This window comes from Rhinoderma darwinii, chromosome 2 (assembly GCF_050947455.1).
Source record: "Rhinoderma darwinii isolate aRhiDar2 chromosome 2, aRhiDar2.hap1, whole genome shotgun sequence".
In the NCBI taxonomy this organism is placed as follows: Eukaryota; Metazoa; Chordata; class Amphibia; order Anura; family Rhinodermatidae; genus Rhinoderma; species Rhinoderma darwinii.
The window spans coordinates 294,398,087-294,420,990 of NC_134688.1; the positions used below are offsets into that span (position 1 = coordinate 294,398,087).

The 22,904-nt window shown below is 43.6% G+C and overlaps 1 protein-coding gene across 1 annotated transcript in view; it reads left to right on the forward strand.

Annotated features, from left to right (window-relative positions):
* The window catches only part of LOC142741821 (uncharacterized), a 92,257-nt gene that overhangs the window by 32,243 nt on the left and 37,110 nt on the right, over positions 1–22,904 (forward strand). Inside the window, exons 7-9 of the mRNA XM_075851150.1 lie at positions 8,025–8,201; positions 9,568–9,669; positions 18,234–18,451. Of these exons, the coding sequence (XP_075707265.1) occupies positions 8,025–8,201; positions 9,568–9,669; positions 18,234–18,451 (497 nt within the window). The remainder of the gene's footprint in view (positions 1–8,024; positions 8,202–9,567; positions 9,670–18,233; positions 18,452–22,904) is intronic.

The following is a 22,904-nucleotide window of genomic DNA, read 5'->3' on the forward strand; positions in this document are numbered from 1 at the left end:
ACGTTCCCGGATCCTCATGTCGACACGGGAGGCGAGTAGGATAAGATCGTCCAGGGTAGATGGCAGATCGCGAGCAGCCAGCTCGTCCTTGATCCCTGAAGACAGTCCCTGCCAGAATGTAGCCACCAAAGCCTCGTTGTTCCAGGTCAATTCAGCAGCCAGGATACGGAACTGAATGTCATACTCGCCCACGGAGAGGTCTCCCTGGTGTAGGGTCAGCAAGGATGCAGCAGCTGAAGAAACTCTCCCAGGTTCCTCAAAGATCGAGCGGAAGGTCTGTAAGAAGCACTACAAGTCCCGGGTCTCTGGTCCCTGATGTTCCCACAGAGGATTGGCCCATGCCAGGGCTTTGCCGGTAAGGAGAGAGATGATAAAGGCGATCCTGACGTCATCCGAACAGAAGGACCTGGCATGTAGTCTGAAATGGATCAGGCACTGATTAAAAAATCCCCTGCAGGACCTCGGATCTCCGTCATAGCGTGGAGGTAGCGGCAAGAAACACAGGGGGTTGGTACCGGTACAGACAGGAAGTGTAGCAGGCGGAACCGCAGGAACGGGTGCGGTGATGACTGCGGACGGAGCAAGCAGCCGATGGGCTATGGCGTTCACCGACAGGAGGAGCTGGTCTTGTCGTGACTGGAGATCCTCCATCTCAGCCAGCATGGCTTGTGTAGACAACGTCGCAGGTTGACCAGCGGGGTCCATGGCCTGAGCGTACTGTCACAAAGCGGGTTAGTGGACCCACTAGGCCGTACCGCCGCAGCGGGGAGGCAGCTGGCCAAACAACAGGACACCCCAGAAATACAATGTCCCGCACAAGGGTACCTGAATAGTTCAGATGGTGGCCGCAGCTCTGGCACAGATGCGATGGGTGCAGCAGATGGCGCCAAACGTGGCGGATGACACAGGAGCCGCAAGTTGCGCCAGACATGGTGGATTCCTCCAGACGTGGCAGATTCCTTCAGACGTGGCAGATGACACAGGACGTGGCGGATTCCTCCAGACGTGGCAGATTCCTCTGGATGTGGCAGATGATACAGGACGTGGCAGATTCCTCTGGATGTGGCAGATGACACAGGACGTGGCAGATGACACAGGACGTGGCAGATTCCTCTGGACGTGGCACGACTAGTTACTAGGGCAAAGCACGGAAACAGGAACAAGGTACGGTTAACAACAGGAACGGGAAACACTAAGGGACCATTTGCAAGACAGACTGGGAAAACTAACAACGCTCAGGCATTGAACTAGGGGGCTGGACCCCTCTTTTAGCCCAGGGTACTCATGGGTCAAAGGTCGTTCAAGATGTCCGGTGCGCGCGCTGCCCCTTTAAGCGCGGGGACGAGCGTGCACGCCCTGCGGGCTCCGGCGAAGGTGAGTGGATGCAAGCGCTGGCATCTCCTGCGGCGGAGGCTGGGGCCAGCGCTTGCCGACTCGTGGCTGCGGCTGTCAGCGGGAGGCTGGAGCTGACAGCCCACAGCCACGGACGTTACACTGTCCCTTCTCTCTATCCTGCACTGATAGAGAGAAGGGAAGTACTTTCACCTCAATACGCAACGGCTAGTCCGCATCAATTTAATGCCCATTTTAGGCAGAGCCGCAACAGAATCTGCAACGCAGATTATGTGCAGCATTGATGCGGACAGTGCCGGAAGAAATATGCCACGTCTGGTCATGCCCTTAGGCAATATATTCCAACATCATCCATAAAGGCGTATTATTCTCAGGATTTATTTTCTTTAGCTACACGACCTGAAATAATGTAATAAATTTGGTGCTAAAAGACCACCTCTTCCATCACGTAACATCATCACTTTCCTAGGTATTCTAGTCCTCTTGTGCTTCCATATAAACTTACAAATATCCGGTTTTGCTGTAAACAGCTTCTCTCTGTCACTTGGAATACAGACTTCGTATTTGTATGCATTATTCATAATACTCCCATTTGGTTACCTCATAAATATTTCAAAAAATCTCAGAGTAATTTTATCTGGAAGAATAGGATTAGATATGAGACATTACAACTTTTACAACTCCAACATTTTAGAAGGATAAGGTACCAAAGGTGCCACAGGCATGTTTACTAGAATCCCTAGCGGCTAAATAAGAGTAAACAAGCTGATGCTTTCTCGTCAGTTTGTTTCTCCTGCACAGTATGGCCATGTTCAACCCACAGGGAATTCCGCCCGAAAAACCGCATCAAATTGTGGTGCAGTTTTCCCAGTCTTAATCTCCATTGTGGAAAACAGTGGTTGACAAAAAAAAACAAAAGTTTATACTTACCCCATTCGTCATTGTCATAGCGATGCTTTCTTTTATTCTCGCCCAGGCCAGCCTCCTGGGATGACGCTGCAGCCCATGTAACCGCTGCAGCTTTTGATTGGCTGCAGTAGTCACATGGGATGAAACGTCATCCTAGGAGGTCAGTCTGGATGGAAAACAAAAGTACCCATCGCTATGACAATGGAGAACGTGGTAGGTATTAAAGAGAGTCTGTCACCAGATGTCCGAATTGAACTACCAACAGGCTATTATAGATTAGGCTCACCCAAATCTGACGTGTATTACCTTTTTCCACAAAGTGCCTCCTTTGAAAAGAAATAGCTTTTATTACATTTATGCAAATTAGCTTTGTGGAGCAACGAGGGCGTCACCGTTGCTCCAAAAATGCCCTCTCGTCATCGCCCAGTTCAACTCTGCTCCCTCCCTGCTTCCTTTGATTGACAGGGGCCCGGCAGCATGCTAGGCGAGTTCACGCCTGGCCCCGTAGTGCAGTGAATGCACGCGTGTCTCTACATCCTAATTGGCGCATGCACAGTAGTGCCGATTAGAACGATGAGCATAAAGATGACACTGCGCATGCATGCATTAGGATACGGCGCATGCGCAGTACAACCTGTAAGTCACCGTTCCGATCGGCCCTACTGTGCATGCGCAGATTAGGATGTAGGGACGCGCAAACTCGCCCAGTATGCTGCCTGTCCCCTGTTAATCAAAGTAAGCAGGGAGGGAGGGGGGGGTTGAACTGGGGAATGATGAGAGAGCATTTTTGGAGCAACGGTGATGCCTTCGTTGCTCCAAAATGCTCATTTGCATAAATTTAATAAAAGCTTTTTCTTTTCAAAGGAGGTACTTTGTGGAAAAAGGTAATACACGTCAGAATCAGGTTAGCCTAATCTATAATAGGCTGTTGGTAGTTCAACATGGACATCTGGTGATAGACTCCTTTTAACCTTTTTATTCATCTTAAACAAAAAAAATTATTTTTTTTCTGAGTTGGGATTTTTGGAGTCGCAGGTTTTCCACTGCAAAAATCGCAACATTTGCTATTTGCTGTGGGTTTTACCACCCTGTTAAACTCAATGCGGAAAACCTGCAACAGAAGAGCAGCGTGTAATGAAGGGGAGTAAGGAAACAGACAAGTGAGCCCTAATCTACCCGCCACTCAGTCCCTGCCTACTTGCAACGACCCGCCCTAGGCGACGGGGTTCAACTGGGCGACGGTCCCTACGCTCAATAAGTGCACGACAGACAAACAGACAAGGGTACACAGAAGCAAGGGAAAAGGGGCAGTTGCCCACGGCAACACCGTGAGCAACAAGAGTGGTGAACGAGCCGAGTCAAACCAGGAGTGTACGAGGTACCAAACGCAGAGCAGGAGAGTAGTCAGTAAGCCAGGGTCAATATGAAGCAGGGTCAAATAGATCAAGAAACTGCAGCAGGGCCAGGAAACCAAACGAGAACAATCACAAACAAGGAGGAACAGGAAAGGCAGGTATAAAAAGACAGAGGGCGGGAGCTAGCTCTGTCTGGCCAGGCTGTGATAGGCTCTCCCACTCCTAAGCCTGCCATCCTGAGTGGTGGAAGATGGAGTCAGTCTCACAGACATAGAAGCAGGTGCAGGCTGATTACCTATGGGCGTAGATACAGAAGCTGTGCCTGGCAGATCCTTAACAGTACCCCCCCTTTTATGAGGGGCCACCGGACCCTTTCTAGATGGACCTGGTTTATTGGGGAAACGAAGGTGGAACCTCCTGACCAATACCCCAGAGTGAACATCCCGGGCGGGTACCCAAGTCCTCTCCTCAGGCCCGTATCCTCTCCAATGGACCAGGTACTGGAGGGAGCCTTGGACCATCTTGCTGTCCACAATCTTGGCCACCTGGAATTCTACCCCCTCAGGGGTGAGAACGGGGACAGGAGGTTTACTCGAGGGAGCCAAGGACGGGGAGCAGCGTTTAAGGAGGGAGGCATGAAATACGTCGTGTACTCGAAAAGATGGGGGCAACTCCAGTCGGAAGGAGACAGGATTGAGGACTTCAATGACCTTGTACGGCCCTATAAACCGGGGAGCAATCTTCTTGGACGGGACTTTAAGGCGCAAGTTCTTTGACGATAGCCACACCAGATCCCCGACCATAAACAAGGGGTTAGCAGAATGTCTTCTATCTGCCTGAGTTTTTTGTATGCTCTGGGACGCCTCTAGGTTCTTCTGAACCTGGGCCCAGACTGTGCACAGTTCCCGATGAACGACCTCTACCTCGGGATTGTTGGAACTACCAGGTGAAACGGAGGAGAACCGTGGATTAAACCCAAAATTACAGAAAAAGGGGGAGACCCCTGACGCGTTACTGACCCGGTTATTAAGGGAAAATTCGGCGAGGGGAATGAATGAGACCCAATCATATTGACAGTCAGAGATGAAACACCTTAAATATTGTTCTAGAGACTGATTAGACCTCTCAGTTTGGCAATTAGTTTCAGGATGGAAGGCAGAGGAGAAGGACAGATCAATCTCCAACTTTTTACAGAAGGCTCTCCAAAACAAAGAAACAAATTGTACCGCTCTATGAGAAACAATATTGACAGGGACCCCATGGAGACGCAGGATGTGTTTGACAAACAAGGTAGCTAACATCTTAGCATTGGGTAGTTTCTTGAGGGGCACAAGTGGCACATCTTACTGAAGTGGTCTACTACAACCCACACCACCGACTTGCCTTGAGATGGAGGCAAATCGGTGATAAAATCCATGGAGATATGGGTCCACGGTCTCTGGGGAATGGGCAAAGAACGTAGTAGGCTTGTGATTATGTAATGAAGGGGGGTAAGGAAACAGACAAGTGAGCCCTAATCTACCCACCACTCAGTCCCTGCCTACTTGCAACGACCCGCCCTAGGCGACGGGGTACAACTGGGCGACGGTCCCTACGCTCAATAAGTGCATGACAGACAAACAGACAAGGGTACACAGAAGCAAGGGAAAAGGGGCAGTTGCCCACGGCAGCACCGTGAGCAACAAAAGTGGTGAACGAGCCGAGTCAAACCAGGAGTGTACGAGGTACCAAACGCAGAGCAGAAGAGTAGTCAGTAAGCCAGGGTCAATATGAAGCAGGGTCAAATAGATCAAGAAGCTGCAGCAGGGCCAGGAAACCAAACGAGAAGAATCACAAGCAAGGAGGAACAGGAAAGGCAGGTATAAAAAGACAGAGGGCGGGAGCTAGCTCCGTCTGGCCAGGCTGTGATAGGCTCTCCCACTCCTAAGCCTGCCATCCTGAGTGGTGGAAGATGGAGTCAGTCTCACAGACATAGAAGCAGGTGCAGGCTGATTACCTATGGGCGTAGATACAGGAGCTGTGCCTGGCAGATCCTTAACACAGCGCGTGTTTTTGGCAGATTTTTTTCCACAGCGTGTGGATGAGATTTGGCCAATTCTGTTAATCACACTGCGTAAGTACTGAGCGGAAAAAAATACTCAGAAATTGACTTTTCTCGTCTTCCTTTTTGACATATCCAGCAGTTTCGCTGGCCTCTTCGATCAGAAACTATGACTGATGACCGTAATTATGTCAAAACTCTTTAAGCCTGAAACTGATACTGTACACTTAACTTTTGTATTAGTGGGTTGTGTCAAAAAGCCAAGAGATTTGCCACGACGTGCTGAGCACAGCTCTCCACCCTTCTCACAGTGCACAGCCTAACTAAATGGGCTGGGCACGCTTAGGGTACTGAATGTGTACATATAGATTTATACATAGAGGGTGAGTTTAATATAATGGGTGTGGGCAGGTATCATACCTCCTAACCATCCCACGGATTCTGGGCGGTGTCCCACTGTCCTGAGCGGCCAGTGGTATGACCCAGTGAAAACTGTATCTGCATCCTCAGGACGCAGATACAGTTGAATCCAATGCTAAATCCAATGTTGAATACAGCTCCCTGCTTCAGCATTTACTGTGTGAAGCGGCCATGATATCCTCAGCACAGACATGCAGTGACAACATCGCGCCTGTCTGCGCCGAGCCATTCATAGTACAGAGCGAGGAGCAGAGTTATTTAATCCACTTGTCATGGGAACGGGGCTAGGTAAGTATTTATTGTAGTATTTTTATTATTAGGCACTATGGGGCATTATACTGTATGGTGGCAGCCAAGAGGGCATTATAACGTATGGGGCAGCTAAGGGGGAACTATACTGTATATGGCAGCTATGGCGGTATAGGGCAGGGCTTGAGACGTGGCTTAACAGGGAAAAAAATTTCCACGCTACGCGCAGTACTTTAAAGTTGGGGGTTAAGCAGGTATATGTGCTTATATAATTACATACATAATGTGGCTCATCTCTAATTGTAACTTTTATTTGCATACCATTTGTCTAAATATTTTGGATATTGTTTGCCACTGCTATTTGCTCACTATATGGCTTTATAATCTGCACAGTGTGTGAAAATATTAATTATGCTGTACAGTAATTGGCATAATTACAGTATTTGCACACTGTATGGCACTACTGTTTGGTAGCTATTTGCGTACTGCAATTTGCAACAGCACCCCTTTTTGTTGCCATTTTTGTTTTCTTAAAGCAGACTCAGTTGTAATGTTGGGAACTATACATTGGGCTATAATATATCTGCTAGTTATCTATACTTAACATTAGTAGTATAGCTTGCCAGCTATTTTCTTAAAATCCATGTATATATATTTTTTTATTTGAAGGATGGGCTGCAAAAATAACAGTTTGCATGGGGTGCCGCCCAATCTAATGCCGGACGGTCCTCCTACTGTTGGTCCCCCAATAAATAAAACTGTTCAGGCGTGGTATTGTGTACAGTGTGGACCCAGGCATGCAGTTCTACTGATATAGTTATATTTGTTTTAATACTCAACTGATTCACAAATAATATTCCTATTTGCTCAGGATCCTGGTTAGGTGGTTAGGAGTTAAGGAAACTACCGAGCTCTTGAGCTACGCTGTTTCCGTAACTCCCATAGAAGTGAATGGGAGTTCCGGAATTAGTGTAGCTACCGAGTTCCGGAAACAGCGTAGCTCAGCGAGCTCTCGGCTGTTTACGTAACTCCCGACCACCTAAACAGGAAGAGTCCGGGAGGCAGCGAGTTGAGTAAGCTAGAACAGGGTTTAGGGGACCCAGGTCTAGATTGGTGCAGGTCCCAGAGGTTTGACCCGCATCTGTCGGACATTCATGGCATACCTGTATATATGCCTTAAATATCCAAGATTGGAAAACCCCTTTAAGGACGCTTGGATGCTTATGTCTTTTAATGGATAGAAACTAATAAAAAATGTTTTTTACATTTTTACCTCCAGTGCTGGCTGAACAATCCAATAAGTTCAGCAACCACAGTTGCTCCAGTTTGTGTATGGAGAACTGGCTGATATTATGCTGAAGGCGACCTGCTCCTGCAACTATTCTTTCGCTTGTCCTTAAAGAGCATGATGGAGAAAAACTTGAGGGTTTTTTCCCAGTAAAGTAATTGATGCCATTTTACTAGGATATGCCATCACTTACTTATTTGTTGGGGGTCCAACTTCCGGAGGAACCCCCACTATTCCAAGATCCTTCACTGGCTTTCCTGCACAACGGCGCTCCTGACCACCCACTGTGTAGAAAACTGCAACACAGACCCATACATTTAAATTCCCCCCTAATGTAAGATAATTTACATGTAAATGTATGGAGTAAAGGTGCCACTTTCCACTAAGATGTAGTTTTTTCTCTTGACAGGTGGCTCTGACTATATAACCTGTGAATCTAAGCCATGTGTTGGGGTTTGTGATGTAGTTAATGGATGTTTGTGCAGGGATAGAACACTCTGCATCCCAACCAGTGAATGTGTTATGAATTCCAATGTATGCTGCCCACCAGGTTTATTCTGGGATGGAGTAAAACTCTGTTGTACAGGTAAGTATATACATTTAAGAAATGCCACGTACATTCAGTTCCATTGTGCTAATTCATTTTTATCAAAAAAATCTGCACTATGTGACTGTCTGACAGTAAGACTCTGTTCACACCACATCATTATATCATGTTGAAAGGTACTGTTTCTTTTTCAAGATTAAAAAACAGGTACCTTTAAACCCGGATGCAGCAGAATCATTATTCTGTTGCCATTAACTTCTATTGAACAAAAAACAGGATCCATCGGTATCTTAGAATTCAGAATTTAGCTGATTGGTCGATCATGTCATCTGACATACTCGGCTAAGCTATATTAAGTCTGATTGGTCAGAGCCTTCACTGCAGTTCCAGATTTTAGATTCCTTGAGACATAAGTGACCTTCTAGACAAATTCACTTAAATTTGAATGTTACTGAAACAAAACAAAAAAAAGTAAAATATATCCTGTAACTAAATGTCCACAGGGAAATATATCATGAACTTACACTAATTAGTCCGGTGAATTCATGAAGGGAGCGCTCCCCCGGCCCTCCTCACAATGATTGATGGGCTGCTGTGTGTGCAGATACACAGAAACTAGCTGGCAATCACCGCCAAGAGTAGTGGAGGGAGCGCTTCCCTCATAAATACACCGGAATCTTAACTAGGAGTCCGGTGTAGTCTTTGATCGCTGAGGCTCAATCGTTTTTGAGCTGTTTTGCCTAATAGGAGAGTGGAACTGATGACAGAGTCACTTAAAGTGGTTTTCCGACCAACTGTTTTGATTGACACAAAGGGGGTTTGGAATACCCCTTTAAATCTTACATGAGTGCCACTAATTAATTTACAACTTTATTTTTCATACTTGGAGAGGAATACATGTCACTCTATCCATAGATTTAATCACTAAAAATAGAATAGATTTGTACATGGTTAGTTCATTCAAGCAAGTTACATTGAAACCTGTAGTATAAGACATAATATACTTTGAATGTAATAAATACATACAAAAAAAAAACCCTCAGTAACATCCTCCTCTCATTTGAAGCCTCAGATTTCTGCCGCGGATTCTCTGGCAAATCCGCAACGGATTTCTCATGTGTGCACATAGCTTTAGTTTTGTCCCATTAGCCATTTGTCAGCCAAAAATGGAAGGGATCAGGAAGAAACTAATAGATTTTTCCTTTGCAAAATTTCTACAAAACTGACTGTGGACAAGGTAATCTAAGGCCATGTTCACACTGCAGATTTTTCCTGAAAAAAATCCAACATGGATTTGGCTGAGACTGACCTTCTTGTCTATGGAGTAGGGCCCCATAGAAGTGCGTAGAACAGTAGCAGTGGTTAACTATATGGACTAACTATATTGATTTTTTTTTTTTTTCAGAGACACCACTATGTAGTCCACCATGCTACAGTGATGAAGTTTGCACTTATGCCAGTGGTGTGACAACCTGTGCCTGTAATGAAAGTTTATACAAAGACAAAAGTAAGGTTCTGCACGTGCTGCTGTTCATCTTTTTTCCTGCTACATTTATCAAATCGTTTTTTTATACATTTTTTTAAATTCAACTGATACAAACGAATGGGACAACTGGTGTATAAAATGATGCCAATTTGTCATTCAGTGTATTGAATCCTGTGAAATCAGTTTTGTTGTTTTGCAAAAGCCAAACAAAGAATGTTGGCACCCTCCAAACAGGAGACTGTCTAGATGGAAAGCGGGCCCATCTTATGGTTGCTTTAAATACTTTTGTGTAAGAAACACTTTTATTTATGGAGCGGGCACAGCACGTGAGCCGGTTCCATACATCAACCGCCGCACCATGACGGGCAATTAAGTCATAGTGCGCAAAGGGGTTAATGCACAGCGTATGGTTCAAAGTGAAAATTGCAATTTTCCACCGATATGCCATTTTAGTGCATAATATGTTGTGCCCAGTTTGTGCCACAGAAGACAAATACCTCATAAAACGTTAAGCGGGTTCTCTCGGGTATGGCGACGCCATATGTGTGGGCGCAAACTGCTGCTTGGGCACGCTGCAGGGCTCAGAAGGGAGGGAGCACCATTTTGCTTTTGGAGCGCAGATTTTGCTTGGTAGTTTTTCTGTTTTGTGTTTCGCTGGTATTTCAGTTTATAATGTGGGGGGCATATGTAATCTGTGCGGGGTACATCAGGGTATATGTAATCTGTGCGGGGTACATCAGGGCATAATAAGAGGGTATAATAATGGGGTAAATAAATAATAATTCATAGATATATGACCGGTGTCGCACTGATAAATGGTGCTAGATCTTATCCACTTTTGGACACTCTGCACATTTTGCATCGCCATATTCTGAAAACCAGAACTTTTTTATTTTTTCACCACCGGAGCCCTGTGAGGGCTTATTTGTTGCGGGACAATCTGTAGTTCTCATTGGTACCATTTTGGGGTATGTGTGATTTTTTTTTTTATCACTTTTTGTTCAATTTTTTTGCAATCCTGAGCAAAAAACAGGAATTCTGACACGGTTTTTTAGGTTTTCTTTTTGCGGCGCTCACCGTACGCTATAAATTAAAATTGTACTTTATTCTGCGGGTCAGGACGATTACGGCGATACCATATGTATATAGGTTTGGTCCTTTTTTTTAGCGTTTGCACAATAAAATGACTTATTTATAAAAAAAAAATAATTCTGTGTCACCATATTCAGAGAGCCGTAATTTTTTTATTTTTTAGTCAAAAAAGCTGTGTAAGGGCCTGTTTTTTGCGGGACGGATAGAAGTTTTTATTGGTACTATTTTTGGGAACATGCGACTTTTTGATCACTTTTTATTCTTTATTTAGGGAGCGGTGGTGACCAAAAAAATTGTGATTCTGTAGTCGTTTTTTATTGATTTTTTTTGGGGTGTTCATCGTGCGGGGAAAATAACATTACATTTTTATAGTTGGGGTCGTTACGAACGCGGTGATACCAAATATGTGTACTTTTTTAACGTGTTAATTTTTTTTCTATAATAAAAGTCTTATTATAGGAAAAAAAAGCATTTTTTGTTTATAGAACTTATAACTTTTATTTTTACACTTTTTTTAAAACATTTTTATTACTTTTTTTTACTTTTTTTTACTTGTCCCACTAGGGGACACTTAGACTTGCAGCTTTGATCGCTGCTAGAGTACATTACACTACACACGTAGTGTGATGTACTCCTAAGGGTATGTTCACACGAGGGCGTCCGTAACGGCTGAAATTATGGGGATGTTTCAGCCTGAAAACATCCCCGTAATTTCAGCCGTAACGGCATGTGCAGGCGCTTGAACGCCGCGTCAATTACGGACGTAATTGGCGCTGCTATTCATTGGAGTCAATGAATAACGGCTCCAATTACGGCCAAAGGAGTGACAGGTCACTTCTTTGACGCGGGCGTCTATTTACACGCCGTCATTTGACAGCGGCACGTAAATTAGGCCTCGTGCGAACAGACAAACGTCTGCCCATTGCTTTCAATGGGCAGATGTTTGTCAGCGCTATTGAGGCGCTATTTTCGGACGTAATTCGGGGCAAAAACGCCCGCATTATGTCCGTAATTAGTGCGTGTGAACATACCCTAACTGTCATTGTGACGTGACTGTCACACTGACAGGAAGCAGAGGAGGAACGGCCGGAGGCTGTTCGTCCGACGTTTCCGTACATGGCAACCCGGAGGTCATTATCTGACCTCCGATTGCCGTGACAAGCATCGGTAGCCCCCACGATCACTTCGTGGGGGCTGCCGATGTGCTTCAAACCACTTAAATGCGGCGACGGCAATCCGTCGCCGCACTTAAGTGGTTAACTGCCGAAAGCAGCGGCGATGGTCCGCTGTCCGGCGAGACTGATGTCTCAGCTGTCGGGGACAGCTGTCAGCGCGTGTCTGTCACTCTGTGTTTACACAGAGTGACAGTTTGAAATGCGGACGAAAATGCACGTCCTGGAGCGGGAACTAGCAGCCGACCAGGACGTGCATTTTCGTCCTTGGTCGTGAAAGGGTTAAGGCGTGTTTTTTTCCAAGCTAAATAAGCACAATGTTGTTAGCCCATAATTATAAGAGAGACCACCCATCCCATGCAACAATCTAGCCTTTGAACCCTCTACAGCTCTCCTATATCCATTTCACAATGTGGAGCCCACATATCCCATATTCGAGATGTGATCTTACAAGGAATTTATATGGGGGCAATATTAGGACCACCGGTTTTAACCTCTCTTTTCATACACCTTAAAATCTTATTTGCTTTTCCAGCTGTTGCTTGACATTGAGTCTTGCTTAGCTTACTTATATTCAGAATTCCCAGGTCCTTCTCTTGTTATGTTATCCCCAGTTTTGTTCGATTTAACTGGTTGCCGACACAGGACGAGTATGCTCGTCCTGAGCGGCAGGCACTTCGCGCATTAGGACGAGCATACTCGTCCTGTGTGACAGCCGTCTGTGCGCGCGATCGAGAGCAGGGCAACGGCTGTAATACACAGCCACGGCCCCGCTCTGACAGCGGAGAGGAGAGAAACATCTTCTCAACGCCGTTCACCCTTTGAATGCCGCGATGTAAGCTGATCGCGGCGTTCAAAGAGGGGGGACTGCAGATTGATTGCGTCACAGAAGATAACTGTGACGCGATCAAAGCCCACAACTCGTATGGCCAGACAGCCCAGGCTCCATTGAAGGACCCCAGGGCTGTCTGAACATATTTCCTGTTGTTAGGGCATACTGAGGTATGCCCTAACAACTGCCTGTGTACAATCAGTAACAGGCTAATGTACTGGCATATAGATCTATGCCAGTACATTACAGTTACAAAATGAAAATCAAAATGATAAATCCCTTTATGGGATTAAAAAAAAAAGTTAAATGAATGTAAAAAAAAAAATTATGATAAATAAATAAATAAAAAGTAAAAAAAATACACAGAAACACACATTTTTTATAATAAATAAACTTTTTAAAATATAAGTCCCAAAACATGAAATAATATAGACATATTTTTGGTATCGCCACGACCGTAACAACCTGTACAACAAATTTATAACATTATTTATGATGACCGGTGTATGGTGTAAAAAAAATAATATTAAAACTGCTGCGCAACTGCTTTTTTTCTGCATTTTCGCCACAATAAAAATTTATAGAAATTAAATGATAATGTATTTGTATCAAAAAATGGTACCTACATAAAGTACAACTCGTCCCGCAAAAAACAAAGTCTCATACAACTACGTCGTACAAAAAATAAAAGAGTTATAAGCGTCGGGATGCAAAGAGGGAAATGTAAAAAAATGGCTCTGTCCTCAAGGCCAAAATTGGCCGTGTCCTTAAGGGGTTTAAGGGGTTTTCCTACTAAGCACATTTATCACCTATCTACAGGATTGATGATAAATCCATTCAAGATCATCCTCACTGCAACCATGCATTAAGAAGCAACTGGGGTCAAGTCCCCCGTTTTAGTGATCGGTGGGGTCCCAGTGGTGGGGCCTGCAGTGATCATACATTAGGAGCTGAGCCGGCGCCATCAGCGGTGGAAGCTGTATGTTCCGCTAGCTAGCTCCAGTCCCTGCCATTAAACCCTTAGATGCAGCGATCAAAAGCGATCACTGCATCTTAGCGGTTGGTAGCAAAATCAGCAGAGCTTCATGCGATTGCAGGGTTGCCGACTGCTACTATGGCAACAGGAGGCCTAACAATGGCCTCCTGCTCTGCCGTTATGGAAGCCTATTAGGGAGGTGAAGCCTAATCGGCCTGCTGTCATAGGATGATTGACAGATCTATTATATTGCACTACATAGGTAGTGCAATGTATTAGAAAATAAATCAGACAATTGTAAAAAAAAAAGTGACAAAAAGTTGTACAAATTATAATAAAAGTTTCAAAAGATTAAACACAATGGCCCCTATTTCCTTTATCAAGTTATTGAAAAAATAAATAAAAGATACATATTTGGTATCACCACGACCGTAACAGCCTGAACTATAAAAATATTATGTTATTTATTCCACGCGGTGGACGAGGAAAAAAACCAACTTAAAAAACAATGCCAGAATTTATGTTTTTTGGTCACTTTGCCCTACAAAAATGGGAATAAAAAGTGATCAATAAGTCGCATGTATCCAAAAATAGAACCTATAAAAACTATAACTCGTCTCGCAAAAATCAATCCCTCAAACAGCTACGTCGATGAAAAAATTAAAAAGTTATGGCTCTCAGAACATGGGAACAGAAAAAATACATTCTTTTTAAATAGGAATTTTATCATGCAAAAAGTTGTAAAACATAAAAAAGTGCTATTAATTTGGTATCGTAGAGTAAAGTTAACATGTAATTTATAACGCATGGTGAACACTTTATGAAAAAAACTAAAAAAAACTATGCCAGAATTGCTGTTTTTTGGTCACCTTGCCTCCCAAAAAGTCGTATAAAAAGTGATCAAGAATGGTACCAATAATAACTACAGCTCGTCCCGCAAAAAAAAAAGCCCTCATACCACTATGTCTATGAAAAAATAAAATTAGTTAAGGCTCCAATAAGTCAGGATAGAAAGAATATGCAATTGTGCAGGCCCAAGGGGAACATTTCTTCTGTTTCAAAAGGCGATTTATCAAGGCCATAAAATTAGGGAACCAGGAAGGGGAGGACTCAAACATATCTGCTGGAAGCGACGGTGCCCGTATTATACCAGGACAACACTTTCCCAGCAAAATTACCCAAACTGCAACGGTGCGGAGTGTGGACCAAAAGGGGGATAAGAAAGGACATTTATCAGTGTGACACCGGCCTGTGCAGAAAAGATTGCTTCACAGCGTAACACACATCTATGGATTATTATTATATTGTTTTTTACCCCATTATTATACAACCTCACTATGCCCCTGATGTACTTTGCCCAGTTTACATGTACCCCCACATTCTAAACTAAAATACCAGTAAAACTCTAAACAAATCTACTGGCAAGAAAAATCCACGCTCCAAAAGCCAAATGGCGCTCCCTCCCTTCTGAGCGATACAGTGTGCCCAAACAGCTGTTTACTTCTACATGTATGGCATCGCCATATCCGGGAGAACCCTTTTAACAATTTTTGGGGTGTGTGTCTCCAGTGGCACAAGCTGGGCACGACATATTTGCCACTAAAATGGCATATCTAGGGAAAAATTTATACTTTGCATCATCACAGTATTGCAGCCTTCTCTCATTGAAGCGAACTGAAGAAGGCAGCTGTAATACTGTGAATCGCCGCTATATCCATGTCAGGGATTCACAGAGAGCAAGTAGAAATGAAGGAGAAGCAGCACTTGTACAGCCGATCGGCGGGGGTCCCGGGAGTGGGACCTCGACCCATCAGCTATTAATGGCCTATCCTGAGGATAGGCCATCAATTTTTAGGGACTAGACAAACCCCTTTAATGCAAACTGTGGGGCGGGGGGACCTCAACTCCCAGCAGGTCCTGAAAGTCTACAGGTGTCAAGGTATGCTGGGAGTTATAGTTCCACATGGAGGGGGAGGGGATAACAAAGTAATTTTTTTTGCATATTTACTTTCTTTATTTACCTACTTGTGGAGACTGGAGAGGACTGAGGATGGACACACTTTCCTATGAATATGCTAGACAGACTGTGAGCAGTAAACCCACCGCTGCGCTGTAGACAAAATGCTGGGAATACATGCTCACGCAGAGCAGCAAGAAGCTGCACCGTGATAGGGTTAGAGTACGGAGGAGATGGGCCAATTACGGAGGAGGCGGGGCTTAGAACAGAGACAGAGAACTGAAGAGCCGTGTCAGTGGTTGAGGATGAGGGTCTGGGACACGGCCATAAAAAATAAATTTATGACAGCTAGCAACATTGGCTTGGCAGCAGGCTGCTTGCTCGGTGCAGAGGCCAGTACACCACACAGCAGAGCGGCATGATGACAGGCTAGCGCTACCCTGTGAGAGGAAGAGGTGAGCAGGCCCACAGCGTACACCGACCCGTCTGGCATTTGACAGAATTGCCCGATGGGCAGTCCAGCCCTGGACGCGATCGAGAGACATACCATATATAGTAAGACAGCCCAGCCTCCACTGAAGGACCCCAAGGCTGTCTGACCATATTTCCTGCTGCTAGGGCATACTTAGGTATGTCCTAACAACTCCCTGTGTGCAATCAAAACATTGGCTAATGTACTGGCATATAGATATATGCCAGTACATTAAAGTTTAAAAAAAAAAAAGTAAAAAAAAAAAGTGAGGTTAAATTAAAAAAAACGAGTTTTTTACAATAAACATTAAAGTCTCTATGCATAAAATATACATATTCGGGATTGACACGACTGTAATAACACATTTATATCATCATTTATGTTTACGCTGTTATAAAATTAAAATAAATGCTTTCTTTCACTTATTAATTATGAATTTCGAATCTCCATGTGCCTCACATTAATAGTAATTAACCCCATTATGTACCACACATTAACCCAATGTTGTCCATTATGACTGAGGAACATGATGGGGTTAATTACTATTAATGTTCTATTAATATTCTGGGGGGTTTCCACTGCTTTGGTCGCACAGGGGCTTTGCAAATGCGATATAGCGCCCAGAAACCAATACAGCAAAATCTGTACTCCAAAAGCCAAATGGCGCTCATTCCCTTCTGAGCCCTGCCATGTGCCCAAACAGCAGTTTATGCCCACATATGGGGTATTTCCATACTCCAGAGAAGTTGCTTTACAAATGTTAGGGGGCTTTTTCTTCTTTATTCCTTGTGGACATTGTTGTTTTTTTTAGCTAAAACGACATATTTTTTGAAAAAAATTGTTTTTTTTCATTTTTACATCCAAATTCGAATAAAATCTATGAAACACCTGTGGGGTTAAAATGCTCACTACACCCTTAGATTAATTCCTTGTGGGGTGTAGTTTCCAAAATGGGGTGTTTTCTGGGGTGTTTCCTTTGTTTTGGCATCACAAGACCTCTTCAAACCTGACATGGTTTGTCACCTTTGCTGCTGAGGCCGGTGTTTCAGTCCATAAGCATACTAAGATCAGATGTGGGATATTTCTAAAAACTGCAGAATCTGGGAAATAAATATTGAGTTGCGTTTCTCTTGTAAAACCTTCTGTGTTACAGAAAAACATGGATTAAATATGAATTTCTGCAAAAAAAATACAATTTGTAAATTTCATCTCTACATTGCATTAATTCTTGTGAAACCCCTAAGGGGTTAAGAAACTTTCTAAATGCTGTTTTGAATACTTTAAGGGGTGATGTTTTTAAAATGGGGTGACTTATGGGGGTTTGTATTGTATAGGCCCCTCAAAGCCACTTCACAACTGTAAAAATAGCCTTTTGAAATTTTCTTGAAAATGTTGGAAATTTCTGCAAAAGTTTTAAACCTTGTAAGGTCTTAGAAAAATAAAAGGAAGTTCAACAAAAGATGCCAATCCAAAGTAAACATATGGGAAATGTTAATAAGCAACTATTTTGTCTGGTATTACGATCTGTTTTATAATCAGATACATTTAAGTTTGGAAAAATGCAAATTTTTGAAATTTTTTCGTAAAATTTTGGTGTTTTTCACAATTAAATACTGAATGTATCGACCAAATTATACCACTAACTTAAAGTATAATGCGTCACGAGAAAACAATCTCACAATCGCTTGGATAGCTAAAAGCATTTCAAAGCCCAGGTGCCTGGTGGATAAATCCAATCCACTCATCTCTACTGTGAAGGAGAATTACTCCCAAGCTAGTGATAGGGTAGGGGAACAAGTTGCTGCCAGACACCTTGAAATCTAACCTGCTGGTCCTTCTTTCTCTTGACATCTGCAGACACCTATACATATTAGGTTGGTGGGCTTGGCTGACTTATCTAAGGTTATTACCAGCTTTAGTTCAGATATGCATTTGTTTCTTCGTCTTTTTCCCTGGGAAACCAGGGTCATGTGTAAAATCCATACCTTCCAATATTTCAAATGGTCAAAGAAAATCATCACTTTTGTATGCATGCCCATGTCCTCGCCAATCTTTCATTAATTATTATTTTTCTTTGTTCACAGCGGTTGCAGATCTTGCGCCATTACTGGTCTGTAATGCTGATATGGTTATATCGGTCAGCACGTGTCTCCTAAAATTTCTTGGTTATGACTACACTACCATGCATATAAATGACAAATCAAATGCATGCACACTTTTCTATTCTGATGTTATTAACGGGCAGTACATGTATTCACTTAAACTCTTAAACCAGGAAGGCTGGTGCGGGAACATCGTGACGGTAAGACTCAGTTTGTAATCCTTTTTTTTTTTATCCTCTTAAAGAAGAACTCTGGTGAAATATTTTTTTTTCTTCTAAACTTTATTAGATGTAAAGGCTCTTTTACACAAGGCAACGATCAGTCGATGAACGAGCAAACGTTCGTTCATCGGCTGATCTGCTCGTTTACGCAGCAATAAATATTATTGTTGTTGGCAGCACATCTCTTTGTGTAAACAGGGAGACGTGCTGTCGACATGATGAAAATGTATGGGGATGAACGATCGTAGTAGCAATCGTTTGTCCAAATACATAACCAAGCATTGCTCCTTGCTCGCCATTCACCGTGCAAGTTAAATAATGGTATGTTGTAATAGTTCAGACTTTTACAGATGGGCAAGGCAGCCTGCCAATCAGCAACTTTCAATGACGCAACATTGAAAGGGGCTGGTTGGCCAGGCAGAATGACTTGCCCTGCCAATCAGCGCCATTAGACTACGCAAGCGGCGCGATGACGTCATCACGCCACTTACGTAGTTGTATGACAGGGCAAGGCAGCCTGCCAATCAGCGCCTTTCAACGACGCAACATTGAAAGGCACTGATTGACCGAACTTGCCCTGCCACTCAGCGCCACATCGTTTAGCCCCAGCAGAACTGCATTGCAAGAAGACTGCACGGTAATGGGTCTAAGATGAGTATGTAAAGTTTTTGTTTTGTTTTCTAAAAGTGTGAGGGGCTATATGTGCAGCACTATCTACAGGGGAGTAGGGCTGTATGTGGGGGGCTATATGTGCAGCACTATCTACAGGGGGTAGGGCTGTATGTGGGGGCTATAATGTGCAGCACTAACTACAGGTGGTAGGGCTGTATGCGGAGGCTATATGTGTAGCATTATCTACAGGGGGTAGGGCTGTATGTGGGGGGCTATATGTGCAGCCCTATCTACCGGGGGTAGGGCTGTGTGTGAAGGGCTATATGTGCAGCACTATCTACAGGGGAGTAGGGCTGTATGTGGGAGGCTATATGTGCTGCACTATCTACAGTGTGTAGGGCTGTATGTGGGGGCTATATGTGCAGCACTATGTACAGGAGGTAGGGCAGAAAAGTTTGAAAAGTGAGAAGCTGAAGATAGCTGAGCGGAAAACTGCAGAAATGGGCTGTGGCCAGGAGAAGTCATCATAGAGGTCTGGACTGGATGGAGAAGAAAAAGAACAACTAGAATCTGGGACGTCACCGGTGAGTCACTTAATGTAAATGTTTATTCTGCCTCTAATCATCTCTGCAGCGAGATGATGGGTGGTATGATTTTTTTTTTTTTGTGAGGCTGCTAGTGATGTAGAACAGCCTAGGGGGGCATTTCAATTTTTGCCTCAGGCAGCAAAAAAGCTAGAATCGACCCTGTTCAGGACCAAAACCTTGCCAGTCCACCAGATAGAAAGTCTTTCCTCCTACTCTCTTGAAGCCCAGAATTTCCTTTACCTCAAATATGTCAGAAGAACCGCTAGGGGCGACTGAAGAACCAAGGGATTTTATACCATTAGGCCAGGTTCCCACGACGCAGATATGCTACGTAAAAACACGCAGCGTATCCGTCCTGTGCGCTGCCCAAACCGTGATGCAGTTTTTCGCCCGAAATGTCCGCTGCGGAAAACTGCAGCACTAGCGACTGCTGCAGACTGTGATTGTCTACAGCGGTTACATGGGATGAAAAGTCATCCCAGGAGGCCACGCTGGAGGGACGAACACATACTTCTGGGCAAGTACAACACTTTTTTTTTTTTCTGAGTTGCTTTTCTTTGCAGCGGGATCGCTGTGAACCCGCAGCAAAAAAAACGCAACAACTAGTATTTGTTGCGGGTTTTATTTCCCCAATGAATTCAATGAGGAATACCCGCAACAAATAAGGAGCGTTTACGCAAATACAATTGACATGCAGCGGAATAAAACAATTTCTGAGCGTTTTTCCGCTCAGTATTTACGCAGCGTGTGTATGAGATTGGTTTTAACTCATCCACTTTGCTGCTACTGTATTTGCTGCGGATTTTCCGCAAAAAATTCAGTTCGCGGCACAATTAAGCAGATTTGCCCTTCAAGAGCTTGGGAAATCTTGGTAACAATCACTGTTTCCCCGATGCTATAGGTTTATATGTATATACTGTAGTATTTACAGAATATGTATCACGTGTGGCCTCTTATGTTTCCACAAATGTTGTTCCTCAGCTTTCCAAGACTGCTGAATTCCAAACATGCCTAGTTAAGTAGTTATAAATCCCCCCCTTATAGCTTGATCGACTTGTCACCAAGCTTTGCCAGGACCCTGAACGAAAGACTTTGCTGCTGCAATGACCACAGTCTATGTTGTCCTGATGCTATATGATAGATATACACAGTGTATCAGAGCAGCATTGTGTGTATTTTATATAAACGATATGTCATCTATCACAGCCCCACAGAGGTTACAACCTAGCTTTCCCAGACTGCAGAATACCAGGTCTGCCTAGATATTTAATGATAAATCCCCAACTTTCATATCGTAGCATAATTACTCAAATTTGCTATTCAGGAGCCTAAAAAAGCTGACTAAGAATCCCAGTAAAGCTGTAATAGACAAACGGCCTATTTATGGAGTGATAAATCCTTTATACTGTAGCATAGCTAGGCAAATTTAACTTTCAGGGTCCATGGAAAGCTGGGTAACCAATTAGGTGGAGCTGTAATAGATTTAGTATTCAGCAGTTTAAGTAGATAAATCACTCTTCATGTTACCAAATTTGGCTATGGCAAGGCCTTTCAGGTTCCTAGGAAAACTGGGTAACAAACCATGTGGAGCTGTAATAGAGACTTGAAAACTTAATCTACCTACATAAATCCCCCTTCTGGCTACCATAGTATGTCATAGCTAGGCAGATTTGGCTTTCAGGAACCTGGGAAGACGCTTTTTACACCTACCGGTAATCTCGTTTACTCGAGCCATGACAGCACCAGTACCGGAAAGAGTGTCCACCCCAGGGACAGGAAACCTGGAGATGAAAGAAAGCCCCTCCTTCATAGCATCAGTGAATTCCCGAGACCTAGAGAAAGTCTTCTTGGTTATTGTAGTTTAGTGACATGAATATATACAGACACACATCCTTTTTTTTTTTTTTGCAACACCAAGTGTTAAACAAACCATCATTGTGAGAAGAATAAAATAATAGAGGTGGGAATATAAAGGGTGCAGTAAGTGCAATTACCACTTTCCCCCTAACTATGACAGCACCCCTGGGGAATTATCAGAGATCGCCTCAGGGTGGGATTACAGATTCAAGACCCTTCCCATCAAAAGAGAGTGGAAACGTTAGAACTATCCAAACGGTAGTGATGAAAAAAGGTGTGAAGAGAGGACCAAGTGGCAGCTAGAAGCTTCTCTATGCCCGGCCCAAGATGTAGCGTAGAATGGGCTCTAAACCCCATGGGGCTGTAAAACCTGTAGATTGGAATTGGATGGCCTGCCTGATCCTCCTAGAGATAATATCTCTGCTCGTCTTTACACCTTTGTTGAGGCCCAAAAACTGTACAAATAGATTCTTAGATTTTCTCCAGTCTTTGGTTTTATCAAGAAATTGGAAAATACATGAAATGCTTTTTCCTTCTCAGAGGATGGATTGTCACAAAAGGAAGGGGGATTATGTCCCGTGACCTATGAAACTGTGAAAACTTTTGGAAGAAATGCCGAGTCAGTTTTGAGTACTACAACCCTTATCCTCAAAAATGTTGGTATATGGAGATAATTCTCAAACTCTTCTAGCGGACATGATGGGCACTAGAAACACTGGTTTTTAGGATAAGGGATTTAATAGAAACATAATCAAGAGTTTCAAATGGTTCTTTTGTTAAAGAATTTAGTAGCATAGATAGGTCCAAAGGGGGAGACTCAGAAAGTATTCAAATCTACCTGCTGCTCTAATAAACCTGACTACCCAGGGGTGATAAGCAAGTTTATAGTCAAAGAAGGCACTAAGGGCGGAAACCTGGCCTTTACGAGTGGCCGGTCTTAACCCTTAATCTAGAACCTGAAGCAGAAAATCTAAGATTAGGATGGTTAATATCTAAATTGGTGTTTCCAATTAATTTCAGAAATGCCAAATCCAGAAATAGATCTGGTTTTCTACTCTTTTGGGGGTGTTTATCACTGAATCTGATAAACCTTTCTGTTTGAGAATCTGCTTTTCAAAACCCAAGTGATCAGATGGAGATATTTAATTTGTAGGTGATCCACTGGTCCCTGATGGAGAATATTCCCCTTCTCTGCAAGAACCCATTGGAATAAGAACTAGCCATGGGAAGGCATATGCCATTTTTGGTACAAAGCGTCTACCACCAGTGGATGATCTGTTGAATTCAGGAAGTAGAGTAGGAAGGAAGTAGAGTTTTTACCTGTCGGTTTTCTCATGTGGCAAAAAAGTCTATCACGTAAACTCCCCAGAGTCTTC